Raw genomic sequence first — 20,267 nt, forward strand, 5'->3', positions numbered from 1 at the left:
GCACCAGCTAAACCTTGTTCAATTTCAGCAGGTCAAGCCTGCTGAAATTTTACATGGTGAAAACACCTGGTAATAACAAGGATATGCAGATATTGGTGTGGTATATACCAAAATCACACGGTATCCCCTATTACCAGGGGCAAAATATGCAATGGGCGCTATTTCCCAAACCCATTGAATTCTGCCCCCTGCAGTGTTCAATTTGATCAGGTGCAATAATTATCACAGCAAACAATGGGTCACTCATAGAGAGATCTTTCTGTGACCCATGGAGATTTCCAGCCTTGAAATCATAAATTGGAGGAAAATGCTCTGCCTATGGAGTAGAAGCATGCTATGTCTAATTTCAGGAGCAAATCTCCTCTTTAAGACAATTCTTGCAGCAACTAACAGGACCCTGCAAGGCCTTTGTGGAAATCAAGCCTTGAAGTCCTAGGAGCTCCCATAAAACCTGGGAACATTAGGTGTAGAGCTTAGGAAAAGGGGGCTAACCACTTGAACATTTTGGTAGTCAGACACATTCTGACTTGGCCTCCACCAGTAGACTGTCTGACTGGGGCCAACCACCAGTAGCAATCCAGTGAAGGTGAGACTTTGCAGGGCTGAAGAAAGAGGTTTGTCCTGCTTGGAGGTTCTCTGCAGGTGCAAATCCATGTTGGTGAGAAATTATCCAACCCCATGAATCCCTCTTCAGATGCAGTCTTCCAGCTTGTCCCAATGGATCTCTATTTAAAAAACGAAGTCCCATGGTAGAAACCTTGATCGGGTAAAGGTACTGAAAGTATCTGACGGACCCTACAACTGCCCTGACCATAACATTTGACTTTTATTGCTCAGAGCTTCCAAAATCAATGGCTTCATCAGGACCTCGCTCAATGCCTATTCAACTTTGGTGAAACTTTCCTGGATACAGCCTGCTGCTTGCCCCATTGAGAGATTCAAACTTCCATTTTGCAGTCCAAGTCAGAAGGTAACATCCTTGACTGGGCTGTTCCACATGGTGTATCTAACCTTGGGATCCCTCCTAGTCATCCTCAAAGTGCGCCTAGGACTAGTTTACTATGACCATAGGCTATCACGGGCAAATATCGTTTTTGATTCTGCTTTCACTTAAACTTTAAAAATTCATATCTCCTGTTACTCCTAAATGATTTTTATCATTTTGATTCAGTTTTGCTATTTCCATTTAAGATTTTAATTTTTTGGTGTTTTGACTCTATTACTGTTTTGGTACAGCATACATACTTTACACATTGCCCTAGGGTAAGCCTGTCTGCTCTGTGTCATAGGTACCAGGTGGCTGAGCACATGGTATTTAGTGACTTTTGGTGCTTACCCTGACAAGTTAGAGTTATTTTTCTTTGTCGTGGGTATACACCCACTCCAATGAATTTTCCACCTTCTCAGATATGGGTATGTTTAGAATCTTTATCATGAGGGTAAAGGAGGATGCAAATTTGTCCTGGATACCTTATATGCAAAAAAAGATTATGAATGCTTAAGTGCCCCAAACATAAAAAAATGGTTCAGTTCAATGGAGCTTCGGTACTTACGTGGTTAATCCATTAATGATACTGAATCTTTTCTTTTAAATTATATTACGATTTACAAGGATTATAGCCCAATTCCAATGAAAGATTTTTATAAGATATAGTTTAGTATACTAATCCAAAAGGTTTCACATTTTAAAGTGAGAATGTCCAGAGAGCAAAGATCAGTGTTGTACCTCTTTCCATTTCTTCAAAAAATTGCAATGACTTCATAATTGATCCTCTGTCCTGATGAAGTCCCTCCAAATACTTTTAGAATAGTCATGACAAGTTTTTGCAAGGAAAACTAGCCGGTAGAAGTTAGAAAAGGGTTAGGCAAACTGTTGCACTGTTCTTCAAACGAAACCTGTAGTTTTACATTATAACATGATTTAACAGAATTTCGTTTGTGTTGAATTATTCAAGATCATTCCACTTTAAGACAGTGTACTTGAATGGCTTGCTACATTTAATGCTTTTATAAAATCACCATAATTTGCAAATGTGTCTAAATGTTCTGAACACTTACAAGAGACATCAGATATTGGGTGCATTGATTACCCAAGGGAATCTGTTACAACACCTGCTCACCATCATTCATTCACCTGCCTGTATATGCAGAGAACCTGAGGAAAATACAGAGGTGCCAGCGGTGTGCGCACAGTGAGTGGAGCATACATTACATGATAGTCCTTCAAGGATGGTGCTACATTTAACTTGCAATGAAAAATGGTACATGATACCTTTTAGAACCCACCCTTTCAAGTTCACATTTTGAGGCTACAGCTTTCTTTAGCAAGGCTTAAAAATTCCGATACTCTACATCTGGGATTTAAATCTACAACCTGCTAGTTGCATATAGTTCCCTTTAGCAGGAGCAAGATTACACTGCACACATTATATAGGGCACTTCTATGTTTGCATAGCCTGAAATTCTGACCAGTCTGTCTTCCTAGAGAACTGATATAGTGCCATAGATGAGAGACTCATTGAGAAACCAAGTGTTCTTACGCTTCCACAAGTTGAGGATAATTATTTTGATTACATGATAAATTGGGGACAGTTAACAGAATTATTCTACAGCTCTTCATCTTAAGCTGAACCTACATGTGTCATTGGAGCCACATCGGTATGTATAATAGCTGGCCTGGAACCCAGAGCTTGTGACGCTCACATCGCTTCTGAACACAACTTTCATGCTGTTGGAGGTAGACACGAAGCTGTATGGAGAGTTGCTGCAGATCTTCCCCAGTAGTGGTGCTGTATTGAAGGGCCCATCATAGACGGAAATGGAATCAAAGACACAGTTGGAAGACACTTCTAAGCTGTGAAGAGAAAACAAAGTTTCCATTACACTCATGGGAACATTTATGTTTGAAAATTTGAATATGATCGATTTGTAGCTTGTAGGAGTGTGACCAGTGCCGGGGAAGGGGCCGTAAGGACCATTGATTCTTCTTTGTGGAAATCTGGATATAGACATAATTTCCATCAGCTTATCCGCAGAGCATCCATGTTAAATCTTGTACAGATCCAAAGACCTACTGTAGAGCATATCGAGCACTCTGGAGATCAGGGTGGCACTGGGACCGTACACAGGACCGAACATCGAAATAAAAGTGGCCTCATTATTGAATTGGAAGGCTGAAACTGTTTGAAAATTGGGGCAGTTTTCAACTTGTAAAGACACCGTACAAATGTTTTGTAAGGTATAGAAGACTGCAAGGATTTAAGCTTGTGGCAGTCAATGTGGCAGTCAATATTTGTTTTACTATCAGGGAAATCAACAGGAATAAACAGCACAGTAGACCATAAAACAGGTCCATAAATAGCCCAAAAACTGTCCCACACCCTGACTTGTCAGACCAGCCCATCGGGTACTGCATGATTGCCCTATTGCCAATTCAACCCTGCTGGAGACACAAGAGGGCCTTGGGTTGCTTCAAGGAAGCAAATAGGACACACTGCTTTTGAAGTTGCAAGGGTTGATTACAAGCTGGGGCATGTGATTCTTGCCAAGAGCATGACAAAGTTGTGTAAGTAGTGAATGAGTGTTGGGGCACAGTTTAGTGCTGGTGATTAATGTTCTTCATTGCATTCACTACTCGTGTCTTTCTGAGGAAATGAAGCTACATAACAAATAAATGGCTTAAAAAGCAATAGCAAAGCCATCAGGTCTTCCTATTTATAGCAAACTGTAACCCAATTATATAATGGAGCACCCTCATTTGTAAGTCTAGCATTAGCAAAGAGCTTTTAGTTTTACTAAAATGATATGGATAATGTGCATATTTGAAGCGTCCTTCAACCAGCACTCTTCAATCATTGGTCTGTTATGTTATTCACATTTTGCTTTCGCCCACTTATGAATAGAGCATGGGGGCACTGAGTCAGCCTGCTTCCGCCACTGGCTAACGTTCCTGAGTGACTGCATTTTGTTCTTTCACAAGAAGCACATCCACAAATAGGGTAGTTCCCCTGAGTGCCAATGCTGGCGTTTTTACTTTCTCCCAGATTTGAACACATGATACATTCCAGCTTTTTCACTGCCTTTCTCCTGCTAATGCTGTTGTAAATTCCCTTTGGAGCGGCCTTTATCTGATTGATGCTATTTCACAGCATACCGGATTGCATTAATTTGAAACTGTTCTTAATAAAGTTATCCTCTTTTTTGTATGCACGCAATAAAGTTCATTTAGTACTGCAATCCTTCATGTCATGCTGTTATGAATTATAATTTAGGACTAGTTATTCTTTCTAAACCAATCTGTAAGTATGCCATGCTCTAGTATGTTGTACTTACATAACAACTAACTTTACTCTCACTAATTGAAAATGTGCAGTTTATTCCAATGTTCTTTTCTATCTTTCTTTGCAAAACAATCTATCTACCAGTCTGCCTACCTATCATTCTATGTACCCGACTGCCTATCTTTGTCGCTGTCTGTTGGTCTGTGTCTACCTAACTATCAACATGTCAACTTACCTGTCTTCCTGTCTGTCTTTCCATCTATCTACCCTATCTTTCTATTTACCTCTCTCTCTACCAGTCTGTCTATACCTGTCTATCTATTTCCCCAACAATAACATTATAGAAAAACCAGTGCATGCAAAACGCAAAAGCTGCTAAAGTGTAAAGTTGATTCGTAGTCACAGTCGTTTGGGTTGGACTGTGCCTGCGACAGAAAGACCAAGACTGATTGGGTCTGGCTTAAGCCAAGATCTTATGATTTTACTAAAATAATATGCATAATACACTTACTAATAGGGGCTTTCAGCTACCTCTCTTCACCCATTAGTCTGTTGTTGTGTCATTTCCGTTTTGTGTCGGCCCACTACAGCATACAGCATGGGGCAATGGGTCAACCTACTTAAGCCTCTGGGTTTTAGTATCCAATAGTTTATACTGTGACTCCTTTTTCCTTCTGTCTTTCTTTATGTCCTTTTTCTTTCCCTTCTCTCCTTTATTTCTTCTTTCCTTCTTTCCATTTTTCCTTCTTTCCTAACAATGGGTTAACGTGACATTTGTTAACGGCGAAGGTTTCTAGTATACTTTTGAGTGTTACCTACCTTAGGCTGGGGATGATAACCTTGATGCAAAAGTTGCTGTTTGCTTCTATCTGCCAGTTGCACTGTACATTGTTGGGGTAACCGAAGGGATAATTGGGGCTGGCAAAAGTCCCCGTGGGCTGAGACAGGATTCCGCCACAAGAGGAGTTGCCTAAAAGGAGGAGTGACAAAACACAGGTGTACTAATACAATACAGGCAACATTTGCTTCCAGTTGAATTGGCTTTTGAAATTTGACCTTAAAATAGGCAGGACAATAATTCTTTGTGAAATCACCTTCTGGAAAGTTTTGAAAACAGTGAATGACTCCTGAAAATCCCTGTCAGATTTTGGCATTGTACACAGCAGCTGCTTGTACCTAATTAATGATGTCCAAACTCTGTGAACAGGTTTAAAATTGGGACATCACCAACTAATTGCACACGCATGCCAGGGTTTCAAGGAACAACTATAGTGTAGGCAGTGGGACTGAACACTGCATGGGCGAGTGAATGCTCATTGGTCAAAGACAGCTCAGTAAAGGCAGTGGGATTGTCATCAACCCGAATTATAACCCCTATGAAGCATGCAGAGGATCCTATTGCATGGTGTGCTTCTCAACCGGATTGGGACTTACTGTTCTAAGAAGCTTACAGCAAGAGAAGGGGATGGCTGATGTTCAACCAGACTGGATGATGCAATGAACAGGTGATGCCTGAGTAGAATCTTTACCAAGATGAGTGAAGCCTGCCAGCTATTGTAGCTGTGATCATTAGATACAATGGGGCATATTTACAATATTTGGCGCATCCCTGCAAATCAGCAGGGATGCGCCAGTTATTGTGCGCCACAGCTCCACCATCATGGATGCGCCGCATTTACAATGCGGCGCACCATGGTGCAAAAACTGCACAGATGCGTGACGCATCTGTGCCGTAAAAGTGACGCATTGCTGGAGTTGTGTCGCTAACGCGACGCAGCTCCAGCAATGCTCTGGGGGGCCCTATCTAGTTAATGCTGCGTCAATCCTTCAGGCAGGCGCAGGGTTTTGACGCAGCATGGGCCTAAAAGTGAATGAGTGAAATCTTGTAGATTTCACTCAGCCACTTTTAGGAGGCGTTCCTGTGCCGGAACGCCCCTACCCCCTGCACAAGAACGCCTACATGTGGCGCAGGGCATTACAACGTGACGCATCTCCCAGATGCGTCACAGTGTAAGTACCCCCGCACCATGGAGCAGGATTTGCGCCGCCACTGCATCACAAAAGTGACGCAACAGCAGCGTAAATGAGGCGCAAGGGGCTTGTAAATCTGCCCCAATAAATATTTCTTGAAATTAGTTTATAGAAGTTTCATAAAATGTTAGATGGCGACAATTGACTCACACTGAAACCAATATAGAAATAAATGAATGGGGCACGAGTCATATTTAAGGAAAGTAGAAATATTTCTAAAACGCCATTAGAAGATGAATACCCCCAACCACTCTAATGGCCTGGACACCTCTTCAAACGCTACAATGTGCGCTCTTCATACCAGATCTTTGAAAGTCCAGGATGCAGTGCACATGAAAAAGAAATGTATGCTATTTTAAAATCCAGCATATATGAATTAGACTATTTGTTCCTCGGCACTATTCCAAATGAGTATGGTACAAGGGGAAATTATCTAACTCGCTGCTAATCATGTTGGGGTATCAAACATAGCAGACAGGGAAACAGCGATTCTGCCCACTTAGTTGCTCGTCGTTCCAGCTCTAAGGACCCATTTAGGCCAAATAATAAACCTTTCTCACTCCCACTTCTGCCTTAAATGGTTTAGAAACATTTTACTTTTAATCTAAGCAAAAGTGAACACCATAGTCACAGGAACAAAAAATGGAACTCAGTTTACAGTGCTCAGAAACGTTTGGGGCCTGGATGAGACCACTAAACTGGAAACATCACCCAGAAAACGGAGTACTTCAGAGCATTAGCACAACTTATTGTGGCAAGTAATAAGAGAGTAGAATATTTAAGAGCTAGACATGACTTAAATCATTCATTCATCCAGTCAGTCAGTCATTCTACAATAAGATAACTGTGCCCCTGCTATTCACATGATTTTTCTTAATCTAGGTAAAACTCTTTAGTGTTTATATATTAATTTGTCTCATACATTAGGAAAATGTATGAAACCAAGAATGAACATATATTGATAGTTATGGTGCAGGACGATTTAATTTTAATGCATTTTTTGTAATCAGACTAATCAAGGTAATCAATGATTATTATATGCTATGTGTGCAATCCCTTAAGTTTAAAAGAGACAATTCAGACCTTAAAAAAATAATCATAAATTATATGAAGGGAAATCATGCATAATAAAAAGAATAAGATAGACCAAGGATAATCATAGTAAAGTCAAAAGAGAAAGTAAAGTCTTATAAAATGAAAAGGATAGTCATACACATACAGGAAATATTGATGACAAACGCATACATTTCAAGATAAAAAATTATAGACGCATGTGGGGAAAAAGGATAATCATGAAGGAAAAGCTAGTCTATTGTAAACATTATTTGCATACGCGATATAAAGTATAATCAATCGTACATAGCAAAAACGATAACCATCATTGATAACAAGGAAATAATAGACAATACATGGTTTAAACGTGTAAAACGGGTCACAAAGCATAGGTGTCATGCCTACTCCCCCAGGTGAGTTTCCTTTGACTGCAGCAGTTCGTGTAAAATATAAAGGGAAAGGATAGTTTAACTTGAAGACAGGACTGACAATCCCACTGCTTTATTAAGTAGTCATCGCTCAGGCAAACCTCTCAGGACTCTTACCCGCTCTTCCTCTCTTTATAGAATATTACAATATATTTTCTTTTTTCTTTACATTTTTATTGAGATTCGAAATATAGTCACCAATATATCAGTACACTCGATTCATAAATATTGTGCATGCACTAGTCATACATTAATACAGCATACATAATCGAAAAATGATAATACAACCAACGTTCTGAGGAGGAATAGTAGTAGCTAAAAAAAAACCTAGGAAATAAATATGAAATAAATGATGCAGCCGCCTCCTGAGCTGGCGATGTCAAGTACCTAAAGTGAATGCGGAACAAGATGTGCCATATAGCAATATGGCAATCGAATCCTCAGCTCTAACCTTTGTTTTTACTCAAGATATTTTACCATAATTTATCAAACTTCTTAGTCCCTCCTTTGCGCATTTCAAATAACTGTTCACTGTTTCCAAATTGCTTCATTTTCCCTACCTAATCACGTATTGTTGGAACCTGTCGTGATTGCTATTGTTGGAGCAAGACGGATCTGGCCACTACCATTGTGATATAAACTAATTTGGCCCATTTGATAATTAGGCCGAGAGATGGATCATATCCCAAAACATTCAAATAAGTGCTAGATACCTGTCTGATTTGCTGTTCAGTCTCCAGGCACAGGAATATATCATTCCAGAACTCCTGGATAAGAGGGCGCTGATTGATGATATGAGCCCAGTTAGATGTGAGCCCAGTAGGATTTGCATCTTTGTCAGCATCACATAATGCCAATACAATGGGGCAGATTTATGTCGGACTTGCGCCATGTTTACGCCGCAGTTGCGTCACGCAACGGCGCGGAAACCTGGGGCATCCCTGCGACCTGTTTACAATGTGACGCATCTAGGCAGATGCATCATGTTGTAAAGCCCTGTGCCACATGAAACCTGCGTCAAGTTTCATGTGGGCGTTCTGTGGCAGGGCGGGCGTTCCCTCGTAGGAAAGCCCCGTAAAACTGACGCAGTGAAATCTACAAGATTTCACCGAGTCAGTTTTACGACGCTGCTGGGTCAAATCCTTACGCCTGCTTGAAGCAGGCGTAAGGAGTGACGCACCACGTTATGTATGGGTGGCCTCTGTACATTGCAGGAGTTGCGACGCTACTCCAGCAATGCACCGCCCGTACACCACAAGATGCGTCACGCATCTGTCCTTCCTTGCACCATGGTGCGCCGCATTGTAAATGCGGCGCATCTGTGGTGCCGCAAGGAGGGAATTGCGTGACGCATCAGTTCTGGCGCATCCCTGCTGATTTGCAGAGATGCGCCAGAACTCATAAATCTGCCCCGATATTTTTACTGAAGTCTATCTGGCCCAGTTCCAGATTGCTGAAATCTTTATAAAATATTCTGTACGAGCCAAGAAGACAAAAAATAGTTCTGCATAAACTCGTGAATTTCAGAACTAGTGAGCCCTCTTTCTGTCACAAGGGAGTCTGATATTTTCCTAAACATTGCTTTTGCCGATTTTTTTTACTATTTTTGGCAGTAAGTAAGTAAATGTTTATTGTTTTTAGGTTAATAAAAAACGTTACAAAAAATGCATTAAAAACAGGTCTCCACAAGAGAAATTAAAGAAAACCTTTAAAAACAAGAATTTTGATTAAAAGAATGGCAAAGGTAAAAGACAGTAAAAATGCGGATGGGGTATATTGTTCGTGGCAACTTGGTCCTAGCCCGAGGTTTCCTCTTAGCCAAGTGCCTGGGTTGTTTGTTTCCGTTCTGCTAGTTTGTGGAATTTTACCAGCTTCCCATTTAGTGGCGGGAGACCAGGATCGAAACAGGCAAGGACGGCTCGTCTGCATGAGCGGACTCCTAGTTCGTTAAATGCTGTTTTCAACAGGGCTGCTCTTCCTCGTTCAGCCTCCAGCAAGTGCATAGTAGATGTTCTAAGTCTTCAGTCCCTGTTCCGCAAAGCCAGCATTTAGTCCCGTAGTTCTGTCTCAGCCACGGTGGTAGGTGAGGAATGGCAGGTAGTATCCCTAGCCTGAGTTTTAAAAAGGCTTCTTTAGTTTTCCAGCCATACCCCAGACCAAAATATGCTTGGAGCCCCGGTGTTTTGTATGTACACAGGCTCATCCAGGCATGGCGCCTTTGAGAATGCGTGTCTTTGTCCTCCACATGAGAGTGTCTCTTTAAGCTCTCGTTCACTGTGTGCTTGAATTGCACATGTGATAGAGGAGTCTCCCATAGCTCTTTTAGTCCTGTGATGTCAGGGACTCCTCTAAGTATTTTTTCGCCGGCATCCTGGATGAGCTAATCATGTCTTGCCAGAGCTGTCGGTTCAAGGTGTTTTCTGGAGAGTTCTTTAATCTGTGCCAGACCTTGATGTATGACCCTCTTCATGCAAGCGATTGGCACGTCAGCACGAATTCCAACCGAATCTGGGCTTGTGAATTATAGGATGGCAGGTTGAAGAGAAGTCTATAGGCCTTTGAAATAGTTGTGTCCAGAAGTTTTGCGTCAGTTCCTTTTAGGGCCTCGCTGCCATACGTATTTGATGACTCTATTTTGATTTTAGCTACTCGAAGTAATAGCAGTAGAGTCTCGCCGCTCAAGTTGGAATTTAGCTGTTTCAGTGTCGTGGCTATTAGCATGCCTTTCCTCTTGATGGCCTCTAGTTGGTTTAGGTAGCGGCCGCCTTTGTCGACTAGGATCCCAAGATATTTGTATTCAGAGCAGTTTGAAATTACTTTTGTGCCAAGCGACCAAGTGTGCGATTTTTTGTTCCCAGTTATGGACAGAACTTTTATCTTGCTGATATTCACTTCTAGTAGGTTTTCAGCGGCATAACCATGAAGCGTGTTAATAAGGTTTTGAAGACCAACTTTCGTGTGGCTGACTAGGACCACTTCGTCTGCGTAGGAAATGCTGGGCTGCCCTTTGCCCCCTAACCGGGGGGTGTGAGAATTACAAGCCTCTAGGGCAGGTGGTAGGTCAGCTGTGTATTGATTGAAAAGAGTTGGAGCTAGCACCCACCCCTGCTCTAGGCCCTTTGTGGTAGAAATACGCCTAGAGAGGTGCGAGCCGTTCCCAAGCTTTACCTGGATCCACGGCTTAATAGAGGCGAGGGGATCCCCCAGGAGGCCAGTTTTCGCCAGAGGATTTCTCGGTTGACATTGTCAAAGGCCGCTTTGAAGTCCACAAAGCAAAGGTGGAGAGCCTGTTTGGTCACCCTGGCCTTGTCGATGAGTAACGAGATGGCCACCAGGTTAGTTGTTGTTCCCGTGTCTTTGCAAAAACCTGTTTGGCTAGATGGTATTAAGCTTTGGTTTGCAGCCCATTCTCGCAGCGGGGTCAATAAAAGGCCAGCAAAGTATTTAGCCTCAATGTCAAGGAGTGCAATCAGGTGGTAACTTTTTGGAAGGAGTCTGTCCCCCGCCTTGTAAATCGGTGAGATAATTGAGCCCCTCCATGAGGCAGGAAGGTGCCCAGAGCTATTGACGGATGAATAGTGAGGGATCAACATGTCAGCCCAGTATTCCGGTTCGAGTTTGAAGAGGGCCGGTGGAATACCGTTAGGTCCAGCTGCGCCTTCTTTCCTACCTTTGCAAATTAATTTCCTGATTTGGGCCGCAGGAGTACCAGTTTGTCGTCTTCACGTGGTGAGCATATTTGAGGTTGTCGGCCCTCCAGAAGATTGTGGTGGTCACTTGTTTTGCCGTCCTGATGATTGAAGTGTTTGTCAAGAAATGATTCCCAAGACGATTTCGTTATGTGAGATGTTATACCATTGTTTTTCGGATTTAACAATTTGTTTATAATCGACCAGAACTGGGCACTGTTGTTGCCCTTGGAAGCATGGTGGATTTTGGCCTATAAGTCTTCTCCATTTTTTCTTTTGATTGCCCATTTCAACTTTTTGAGATCCGCACAGTGCTTGTGAAGCTGTGCTCGAAGAATTCTATCCCCTGGGCTTTTCTTCAACAGTCTTAAAGATTTATTAATCGCTTTTTTGTGGGATTTCATGGGCAGTTTCTGGGTGCCCGAGATCTTCCTTCTGACACCAGATGCTAGTGGTGGAAAATGCCGTACGGTTGTTGAATAATTGTTTACAAACTCCGTTGTGAATAGTTCCCAGCCTGCTACTGTGTTGCCAGAAGGATAGTTTGAGGAGTTCAGTTGAATTTTTGCAGCTTGAAGTACCTCCGCAGTATTTGCTACTGAAGATGTGATTCGTTTAAGGTTGATGGTGTGACTGTCCTGCGGACCTATTGCGTTTAAATGAATATCATCAGGAAGAGCTCCTAGACTGACTTCTTGAGGGCGATGGTCACTATCACCCTTGTCTCCTAAGTTGAAGCCCAAAACGTCATGAAATAGCGTGAGGGAGACTAACGTGTAATCAATTGAAGAAATAGTCTTGCCTGAGGTGAATGAGGCCACAGATGATGAATCATCTGGGAATCTTCCATTTAAGACCCTTAGGCCCATGTGTTCCAGATCTTCCAGTAGCGCCTTTGCAGACTTAGATGCCTTGCATTGGCTGCTAAATGATTGGGTTGGTATGTTCCAGTAGGTCGACTGGGCCTGGATGTCACTGTTAACGGAAGACCCTAAGATGCATTGATTGAAGTCTCCAGACAGAATTAGATTTTGTGATGTTCGAGTAGTCATAACATAGTGTAAGTGGTCCGTTAAGAGTTTCCCCTCCTGTCTCTTGTTTTTAGGGTTGATGTAGGTGTTGGTCAGCTGGAACTCCTTCTTCTTGCCCCCGAAGTTAAGTGATAACTCCACTGTGTTTATGACTGAGGAATTTGTGGTGAGTACCTGAGCATAGCCAATAGTTGATATTTTAAGGTAGGTTGCTAGGCCACCTGACAGACGACCAAACTTGCTTTTCCTTGTGGCTGGGGAATGATAGCAGGTGTAGCCCTCTAGATGAATCGGCTCTTCCAACCATGTTTCCTGAAGGAGGATGATGTCAAACAATTTGACGTATTGTAGGAAGTCAGTGTCCGCTGCTTTGTTGTAGAGCCCGTTAATATTCCATGAGCATAGTTCCATGTGCGGTGCGTCCGTGCGCATATCTGGCTCTGTTGGATATCCTTGTCATTGGGGATTGGCTTGTGAGTTACATATCCTGAAGAGCTGATGTTCAATCATACGGTGCGAGTTGGTGAACCTTGAACTGTTTTCCGTGGGTATCACCTGGGCTGCTGTAGCAGAGTGACCCAGTGCGCCCCTCAGCACGGACCTTGTAGTTGAGGTTGTGTTGGGCGGTCGCTGCTTGGGCCTCTCGAGCAGAGGCAACAGGTATCCTATATTGTGGTGGGCAGCTGTATTGATCCCCTATGCTTTAAGGAGACCATGCTCCTCGAAGATTTTATTGACGATTTCAGGGGAAGTCCATGTAGCTTTTGTCGCCTCATTCCCGTCCAACCTGTCAGTTCTTTTTATTTTTTTTATTTTTTTTTGTCCTCATATCCACCATGGTAGAAGAAAGCCATCTAGAAACAAGCCCAAGAACTGCTGTCTCAGTATACTACTGGATGGGGTCATTACCAGAAGGGGAGTGGCCAAAATCCCACAGCTGTTGATGGCTGAGTCTCGTGTTTGGCTACCACTGGGAAAACCCTCAGCTTGTCCTATACCGGGCTTAACCGGTTATCTACAGGATCAAAGGCTGAATCATGGGCACCATAGTAGTGTAATCATAGGACCTGGGGAAAAAAAGAAAAAAGAAAAAAAAAAACCCCGGATCTTTATTGTGCCCAAACCAGCATGTGCCAAAAAGCTCTTTTATTCTTATTTCCCAATCTAGCTAGATCCATTCTGGCCGTCTGTAGGAAAGATGCCAGCCAGTCCCCATGTGAGGGGGGTAGAGGGCCCTTCCACCTTCTGCAAATCTCTCTCCTTGCCAAGAGAATAGTGTAGAAGGCAAGACTTCTTGCTGCTCCTTGTGCACCTGTCAGGATTCCAAAAATTACTGAAGACAAATCTATGGTAACTGGGAAACCCAATGATGTTGTAAGGGTCTTCCCTATTGCTTCCCAAAATGTAGCGAGACGAGGGCATTCAAAAAACATATGAGTGTCTGGTGCTGCCTGGAATCCACACTTAGGACATGCCACTGGGTTGCCTAAAGAAAATTTAGATAATCTTTGGGGAGAAAAATATGCTCTATGTAGGGTAAATAAGTGATTCCTACGGAGCCATGAGGGTTTTACTAAATTTTTTAGGAGTTCAAAAGAGGATGACCAAAGGTTTAGTGGATCCTGTCCCACAATCAAGGTTCTCCACAGATGGACTGGTAATTTAAATTCGCCGTCTGATTCCTCAAGCAGGAAATTATACCATTTTGAGACCTCCTTTTTTATGGGACCAGTATTCACCAAGATCGTTATCATTTGACTGTACCCTCCAAGAGAGAATCTATTTCTTTTTAAGGGTTTAGAGTTATAGGCCTGTGTTCAACTAGTCATTTGTAGATATTTAAAGCTCTATATTGTTGACCCTGTCCTGTTCTGGAGATACTCTCACGAGAGTAAATCTCCCTCATGGAAGAGATCTCCCCAAACTTTAAGGCCAGCCTCTTTCAAAGGTATGGCTAGCGTATCTTCTAACCAGGCCAGACTTTCAGGTAGTCCCCAGAGCGGTGTCTTTTCACAAAAATACCCTTGTTTTATGAAGTTGATTAACTCATTCCACATCTTCGCTAGTCCAAATAAGATCTTCAGTTTAATCTTTTAAAAAAATTTCGGATTGCCAAATTTGAATAGGTACCCCAACTGACTAAGGCCTTCCCCCTCCAACATAGCTGAAAACATCAGGCCCACCCCATGGTCTATTGGTTCTTTCAACAGCATTCGGGTGTGCGACAACTGAAATGCCCAAGCGTATAGTTTTAAGTCTGGGGCAGCCAATCCCCCTTATCCCATCGCCTCCTAAGCTTTTTCCTGGCAATTCTTGGAAGTTTTTTGTTCCAGATAAAAGAGATAATATCTGATTGTAGATTAGAAATGTGTGTCTGTTCGAAATAAAGAGGAATGGTGTTAAACAGAAATGATATTTTAGGCAAGATGGACATTTTAATCAAATTGATGAGACCACAATTGCATCAACTTTTTACACTCTTTGGCAACTGCTGTAAAGTTTACCATAGTGAGTTTATTAAGGTCTTTTACAATGTTTAAACCCAGATAGCGCATTGACTGGCCCGGTTGCACTTCCAAAGCCCTGACATCATTGTTCCAAATCAGCATCTCAGTCTTGACAGTGTTGATCTGGTACCCCGATATCTGACCAAAACGGTGAGAAATTTCGAAAATTACAGGGAGGGCTGTAGTGACATCTGGTGTAAAGATAAGCAAGTCATCGGCATATAGACCCACCCATTATAACCAAACGATCTGATGGTATTCTCTCTCCTAAGTTGTTGTGCAAGAGGCTCAATATAAAAGTCAAACAAGAGTGGGGAGAGCGGGCAGCCCTGCCGTGTCCCTCTAGTTATGTCAAAGGGATCCGACAGCTCTCCATTGATCAAAAGGCTTGCCCTCGGACTTCGATACAGCAGACCAACTGTCCGACGAAAAGCCTCACCCACGCCGAATTTAGCCAAGGCCCCCGACAGGTAAACCCAATTGACCCTGTCAAAGGCCCTGGTCGCGTCCAGCGCGAGGACAGACAGGGGCAGATTCTGTGAAACCGCTGTATCAATTGCCCCTATTTGCTCGTACATCAGTTCATACAGTTGTCGGCCTTTTACAAATCCCTTTTGGTCTGAGTGTAATACTGATGGAGCTACCTTGGCCAGTCTGGAGGCCAATACTGTGGTAAAGATCTTGTAGTCCACGTTTAAAATTGAAATTGGCCTGTATGATTCGCAAGCGTCTTTAGGCTTTCCGGGTTTCAGAATAAGCGTGATTGATACATTGTCCCATGATGGCGGCGGGGAATAACCTTCCAGGAGGATTTGATTAAACATCTTGGTAAGAAAGGGAACTGTCTCACCTTCTAAGATTTTATATATTTCGGCAGGAAGGCCGTCAGGCCCTGCGGCTTTACCCTTCTTACTTCTGTTTATAGCGATCCTTACTTCTCCTTCAGTTATAGCGCTATCCAGAGAAAAAGATTGTTCGTTCGTTAATCTAGGTAGATCTATTTGCGATAACCAATCCGTGACCTTTTCGGGGCGAGTTGCAATTTCTTCCCTATAGATGCTTTCAAAGAAATCTTTAAAGGCCTTCCTTATTTCAGCATCTGATGTTAAAGATGTATTCCCCACATTAATGTTAGCTACATTGTTCCGGGCCTGATCTGTTTTGGTTTTCCAGGCAAGCATTTTGCCTGCCCCTTCACTGTATTCAAAATGAGCCAGCTTGCTTGCCTGCCATCTCTTCTGCAATCTGAGATCTAATACTGTTCTAAGGTTAGTCTTTAGAGATGCCATTTCTTTTCTTTGTGCCTCAATGATGGATTCATCTGCCCCTCTACTAGTATCCAGGATATTTTGAAGGGTAACTATACTTTCTTCAATTGAGGTAATTTGCTCTCTATACTTTTTCCTTTTATATGAGATCGTCTTTGTTATAACCCCCCTCAAAAAAGCTTTAAATGAATTGCAGATAATCCTAGTGGACGCAGAGTTATTGTTATCCAAAAAAAAGTTATGCGCTTCAAGGTTGAGATGTATAGTGTCCTCAGTTGAAGAGAGAAGTGAGCGATCGAAGGACCATCTTTGCAGCTCTCCCTCCTTTCCTTGTGCTAGATCCATTACCACTGCGGAATGATCTGAAAGGTGTATTGGGAGATATACAATGGATCTAACATACTCCACCAACCTCCGGCTAATTAAAATAAAGTCAATCCTTGATTGGTGTTTATACTTATAATTCCGAAAAGACACCCCTTGCTGATTCCCAGACTTGTCTCTCCATATATCCAGGTATCCATATGTTTTCATTATCGATTGTAGTAAAACCCTAGATTTTGACAAAACTAAGGATCTACTATTGGGGGATTTATCCAAGATCGGGTCCAGTACCACATTGAAATCGCCCGCTATAATAGTTGGTTCAGGGAAAGACAGCAACTGTGAAAACATGGACTCGAGTGTAGATGGATCGTCCTGGTTTGGCCCATAACAGCCCAAAATTGTAATTTGTGATCCCGCGATCACCACGGATGCGATGGCCCATCTGCCACCCGAGTCCACCTGTTGAGATATCAATCTGGCTTTGGCCCCTTTTTTTGAAAATTATGGAGACACCTCTTGTATTTGACGTCTGAGTGGTAGAAACTGTAAAATCAATCTATCTATTTTTCTTAGTCAAATCAGCCATTTCTGAATAAGTGAGATGCGTCTCCTGGAGTATAATGACCTGCGCATCGATATCCCGCAAGTATTGTAAGATTTTATTTGCCCTAGGTTAGGTGCGCAGGCCATTGATATTCCAGGAGAAGTATTTTATATTAACCAACTTTGTCATAACTGTTCATAAATGACAGAGATACAATCATATCGTGAAAATGGAACCCCATTTTACCAAAAAGCTTTCCATAAGATTTCAAAATAACTTGGCTTACTGAGGACTTTTTACCGAATTTTTTACCCCCCAACACCTTCCCTAGCAAGTGCCCCGCCCTATCCCTCCTCCCCACCCTTGGAAAACCCTTGCGATATCTAACCGGAACAATGTCCGGTTGATAGCGCCCCTCCGCGAGCTCCCGAGAAGAACGCCAACCTCAAAGTGTAAGGAAAAAGAGAAAGAAAAAAAAAAAAAAACAATACCTTATTAATATCTAATCATATCAGTCTCCTTTCTACCTTTTCAGGTCTTTTAGGAATTACTTGTCTAAATTATATTTATATTTTTTCCCTTTTTCTTCTCCTTTCTCCTTTTTTTTCAGTTTATTTATTTATTTATTTATATATTTTTCGCTTTCTCTCCTTCTTTCCATTTTTTCTAGTTAGAGACTATTAGATCAGAATAAGAATAAGAGATCATAAAAGTTAAAGACTTTTACTAGTTAGATTATTCAGCTAATGCTTAAGTTTTACTTTTACTTCCCATCTGCATCAAGAGATCATCTGCTGCCTGGATTGATCTAATGTTAGTCATCTTATTGTTGTGCATGATTTTCATTGCCGCCGGGAATACAAGTTGAGCTGTAGCTCCCAGTGCTCTAAAGGCCTCAAGGCGCCTCCCAAACTCCCACTGTTTCTCCAGAGTGATTCTTGAGAGATCTGATCTTATTGTGAAAAAAACCCCTTTCCAGGCAAGGATTTCTGCTTGGATTTTCTCCTTTAGGACGTATGTGTGAAAGTTAACCAAGATCTTACGAGGTTTAACTCTCTCAAGCTCCTCCAATGCATAGTCTAAGTTTAAGGATTCTTTGAGCAATATTGCTATGTATTGCTTTATGTCTGACCCCCCAGAGCCCTCTGGTACATTCAAAATGCGAAGGTTCCCCCTCCTCGCGTTGTTTTCTAAAGACTCCAATCTATCGGAGAGTGCTTGTTCCTCCCTAGTAAGCCTCTGAATGTCTAATTTTGCCTGGTCTAAATGAACCGATAGTGACGATGTTGTCTCTTCAAGAACTCCAATTCTAATTGTGAGCCCATCAATTTTGTTATCCAGGGATTCGCAATAGCTTCTTATTTCTGCTTGGTTAGCTGATGACTCCGCAAATCCCTTCCTTATTTCCATCGTGAGGGCTGAGAACATATTTAGAATAGAAGCTGAAGTAATATTGTCATTAGGTATTGATAGAATTTAATCCATATGAAATACAGCCGGGCATTCAATCTGATCAATAAGATCTCCTCCACAGGCCATTGCTGTTTCACCAGATCCACTAACAGGAATTGTAGTGAGAACCTGGAAATCGGAGACAGAGACTCCTGGAGTTGTGTTCAGTGAAGCCCCCCGCTCTGAGACCGACTGGCCGGAAAGAACCTGTGAAATAATCTCCCTTTCTTTAGCTGGCTGGGAGGCTGAAGAGGTTGATTTTTTCCCCGCCCTCCTGAATCGCACATAGAATCTTCGCGTTCAATGACCCCCTCTTCAATGGCTTCATGCTCTGGTTCTATTCCAGGAAGAGAGGAGGCCATATTGTGGTCTTCTGGTAAAGGAGAGGACTCCAGTTCTAATTCGGATAGTGTTGTTTGGTCCCCTGAAAGGTGTAATATCTGGGGGATGGCCTTGAAATAGGATCTTAAAGATGGCGTAATTTTAGAGCCTTTCTCTATCTCTGATTGCTGTATTTTAGTTTTAGCTTTAGATATAGATTTGGCGGTATACTTAGTACCTCTAGTTTTAATCTCTGTGTTGATGTAGGAGGATAATTTTTTTCCTTCCACTGCTGTGATTTGATCCGACCCTCTACTATCCAAATCTAGAGTAAGACCCTTTCGCTCTTGCAACTGAGCTTGCTTCTTCCGTCCTCTTTTGCCGTAGCTTTTGGCGCTAGTCTTACTACGGGAAGATGGCACCCCTCCTACAGAATCAGGGGGGGGGGGGGGGGTATTGACCGCTTTACTCTTTCCTGAACTGAGGATGCAGCAGGCAAAACTTTTCTCAGAAAATCCTCCGTTTTTTCTGTGTCTTTTTCTGTATTATCAAGTCTTTCCTGGGGGATTAAATCGACTGGGGGAGCTCGAGATATACCGGGCGAAGAGACAGCTTGATAGGGAAGCCCCAGGCCCCTCAACAGTCTCCCTCTCCTCTGCTCCAGCGCTGTTGCCCAGAGAGGCAATTGTGGTGATTCACTACCTTCTGGCCCCGACCCCTGGATAAGGTCGAGTAGGTTGTAAGGACTTTGATGCTCAGAGTTAGGGAACCTCCGAATATACAAGTTGTGCAGGCCCCCGCTTTTAACTTTGGTTTTTCTGAAAACGGCGTCACCCCAGCAGCAAAATATCGGCTCACTTTGCTCTAACTGTGGGGGGTGACAAGGAGGGAACGACTGACACCCATCTCCACCTTGCTCATGCAAACCGAGCCCACCGTACCTGACAGGAGAGGCTAGGAAACCACTCCGCTCTGCCCTGCTGTCTAGAGCGCACTCCTCGATCACCGTTGCAGCTCCGGAGAAACAGAGAAAGCGGACTGCTTGAGCGGTTAGGTCAGAAGCTGGGCGGCTCCACTGCATCGCTGAGGAGCAAACAAACAGCTATTTCCCGAATCCAAAAAACTCCAACAAGCCTGAAAGGCATTGGATAGATGCCGCCAACGCTCACCTTTTTTCTAGGTACATCGCGCAAAAAGTTTTCTTACGAATTCTTGTATTTGCAGTGTTCTCCCGGGGAGCCGGTCACGGAGCACTACGACCCCTTAACTGGCGGCCGCCATGTTTTCCCCAGACTGACTGACCATTCCCGGCATGTCGGTCGGTAGTAGTTGGTCC

At 42.8% G+C, this 20,267-nt stretch overlaps 1 protein-coding gene across 1 annotated transcript in view; it reads right to left on the reverse strand.

Annotated features, from left to right (window-relative positions):
- LOC147662063 (scavenger receptor cysteine-rich domain-containing protein DMBT1-like) overlaps nucleotides 1-20,267 on the reverse strand; it is a 121,098-nt gene that overhangs the window by 48,112 nt on the left and 52,719 nt on the right. Inside the window, exons 5-6 of the mRNA XM_086951138.1 lie at nucleotides 5,100-5,250; nucleotides 2,637-2,854 (exon numbers count right to left, since the gene is read on the reverse strand). Coding sequence (XP_086807264.1) covers nucleotides 2,637-2,854; nucleotides 5,100-5,250 — 369 coding nt within the window. The remainder of the gene's footprint in view (nucleotides 1-2,636; nucleotides 2,855-5,099; nucleotides 5,251-20,267) is intronic.

This window comes from Lissotriton vulgaris, unplaced genomic scaffold (genome assembly GCF_964263255.1).
Source record: "Lissotriton vulgaris unplaced genomic scaffold, aLisVul1.2 SCAFFOLD_1121, whole genome shotgun sequence".
NCBI classification, from domain to species: domain Eukaryota; kingdom Metazoa; phylum Chordata; class Amphibia; order Caudata; family Salamandridae; genus Lissotriton; species Lissotriton vulgaris.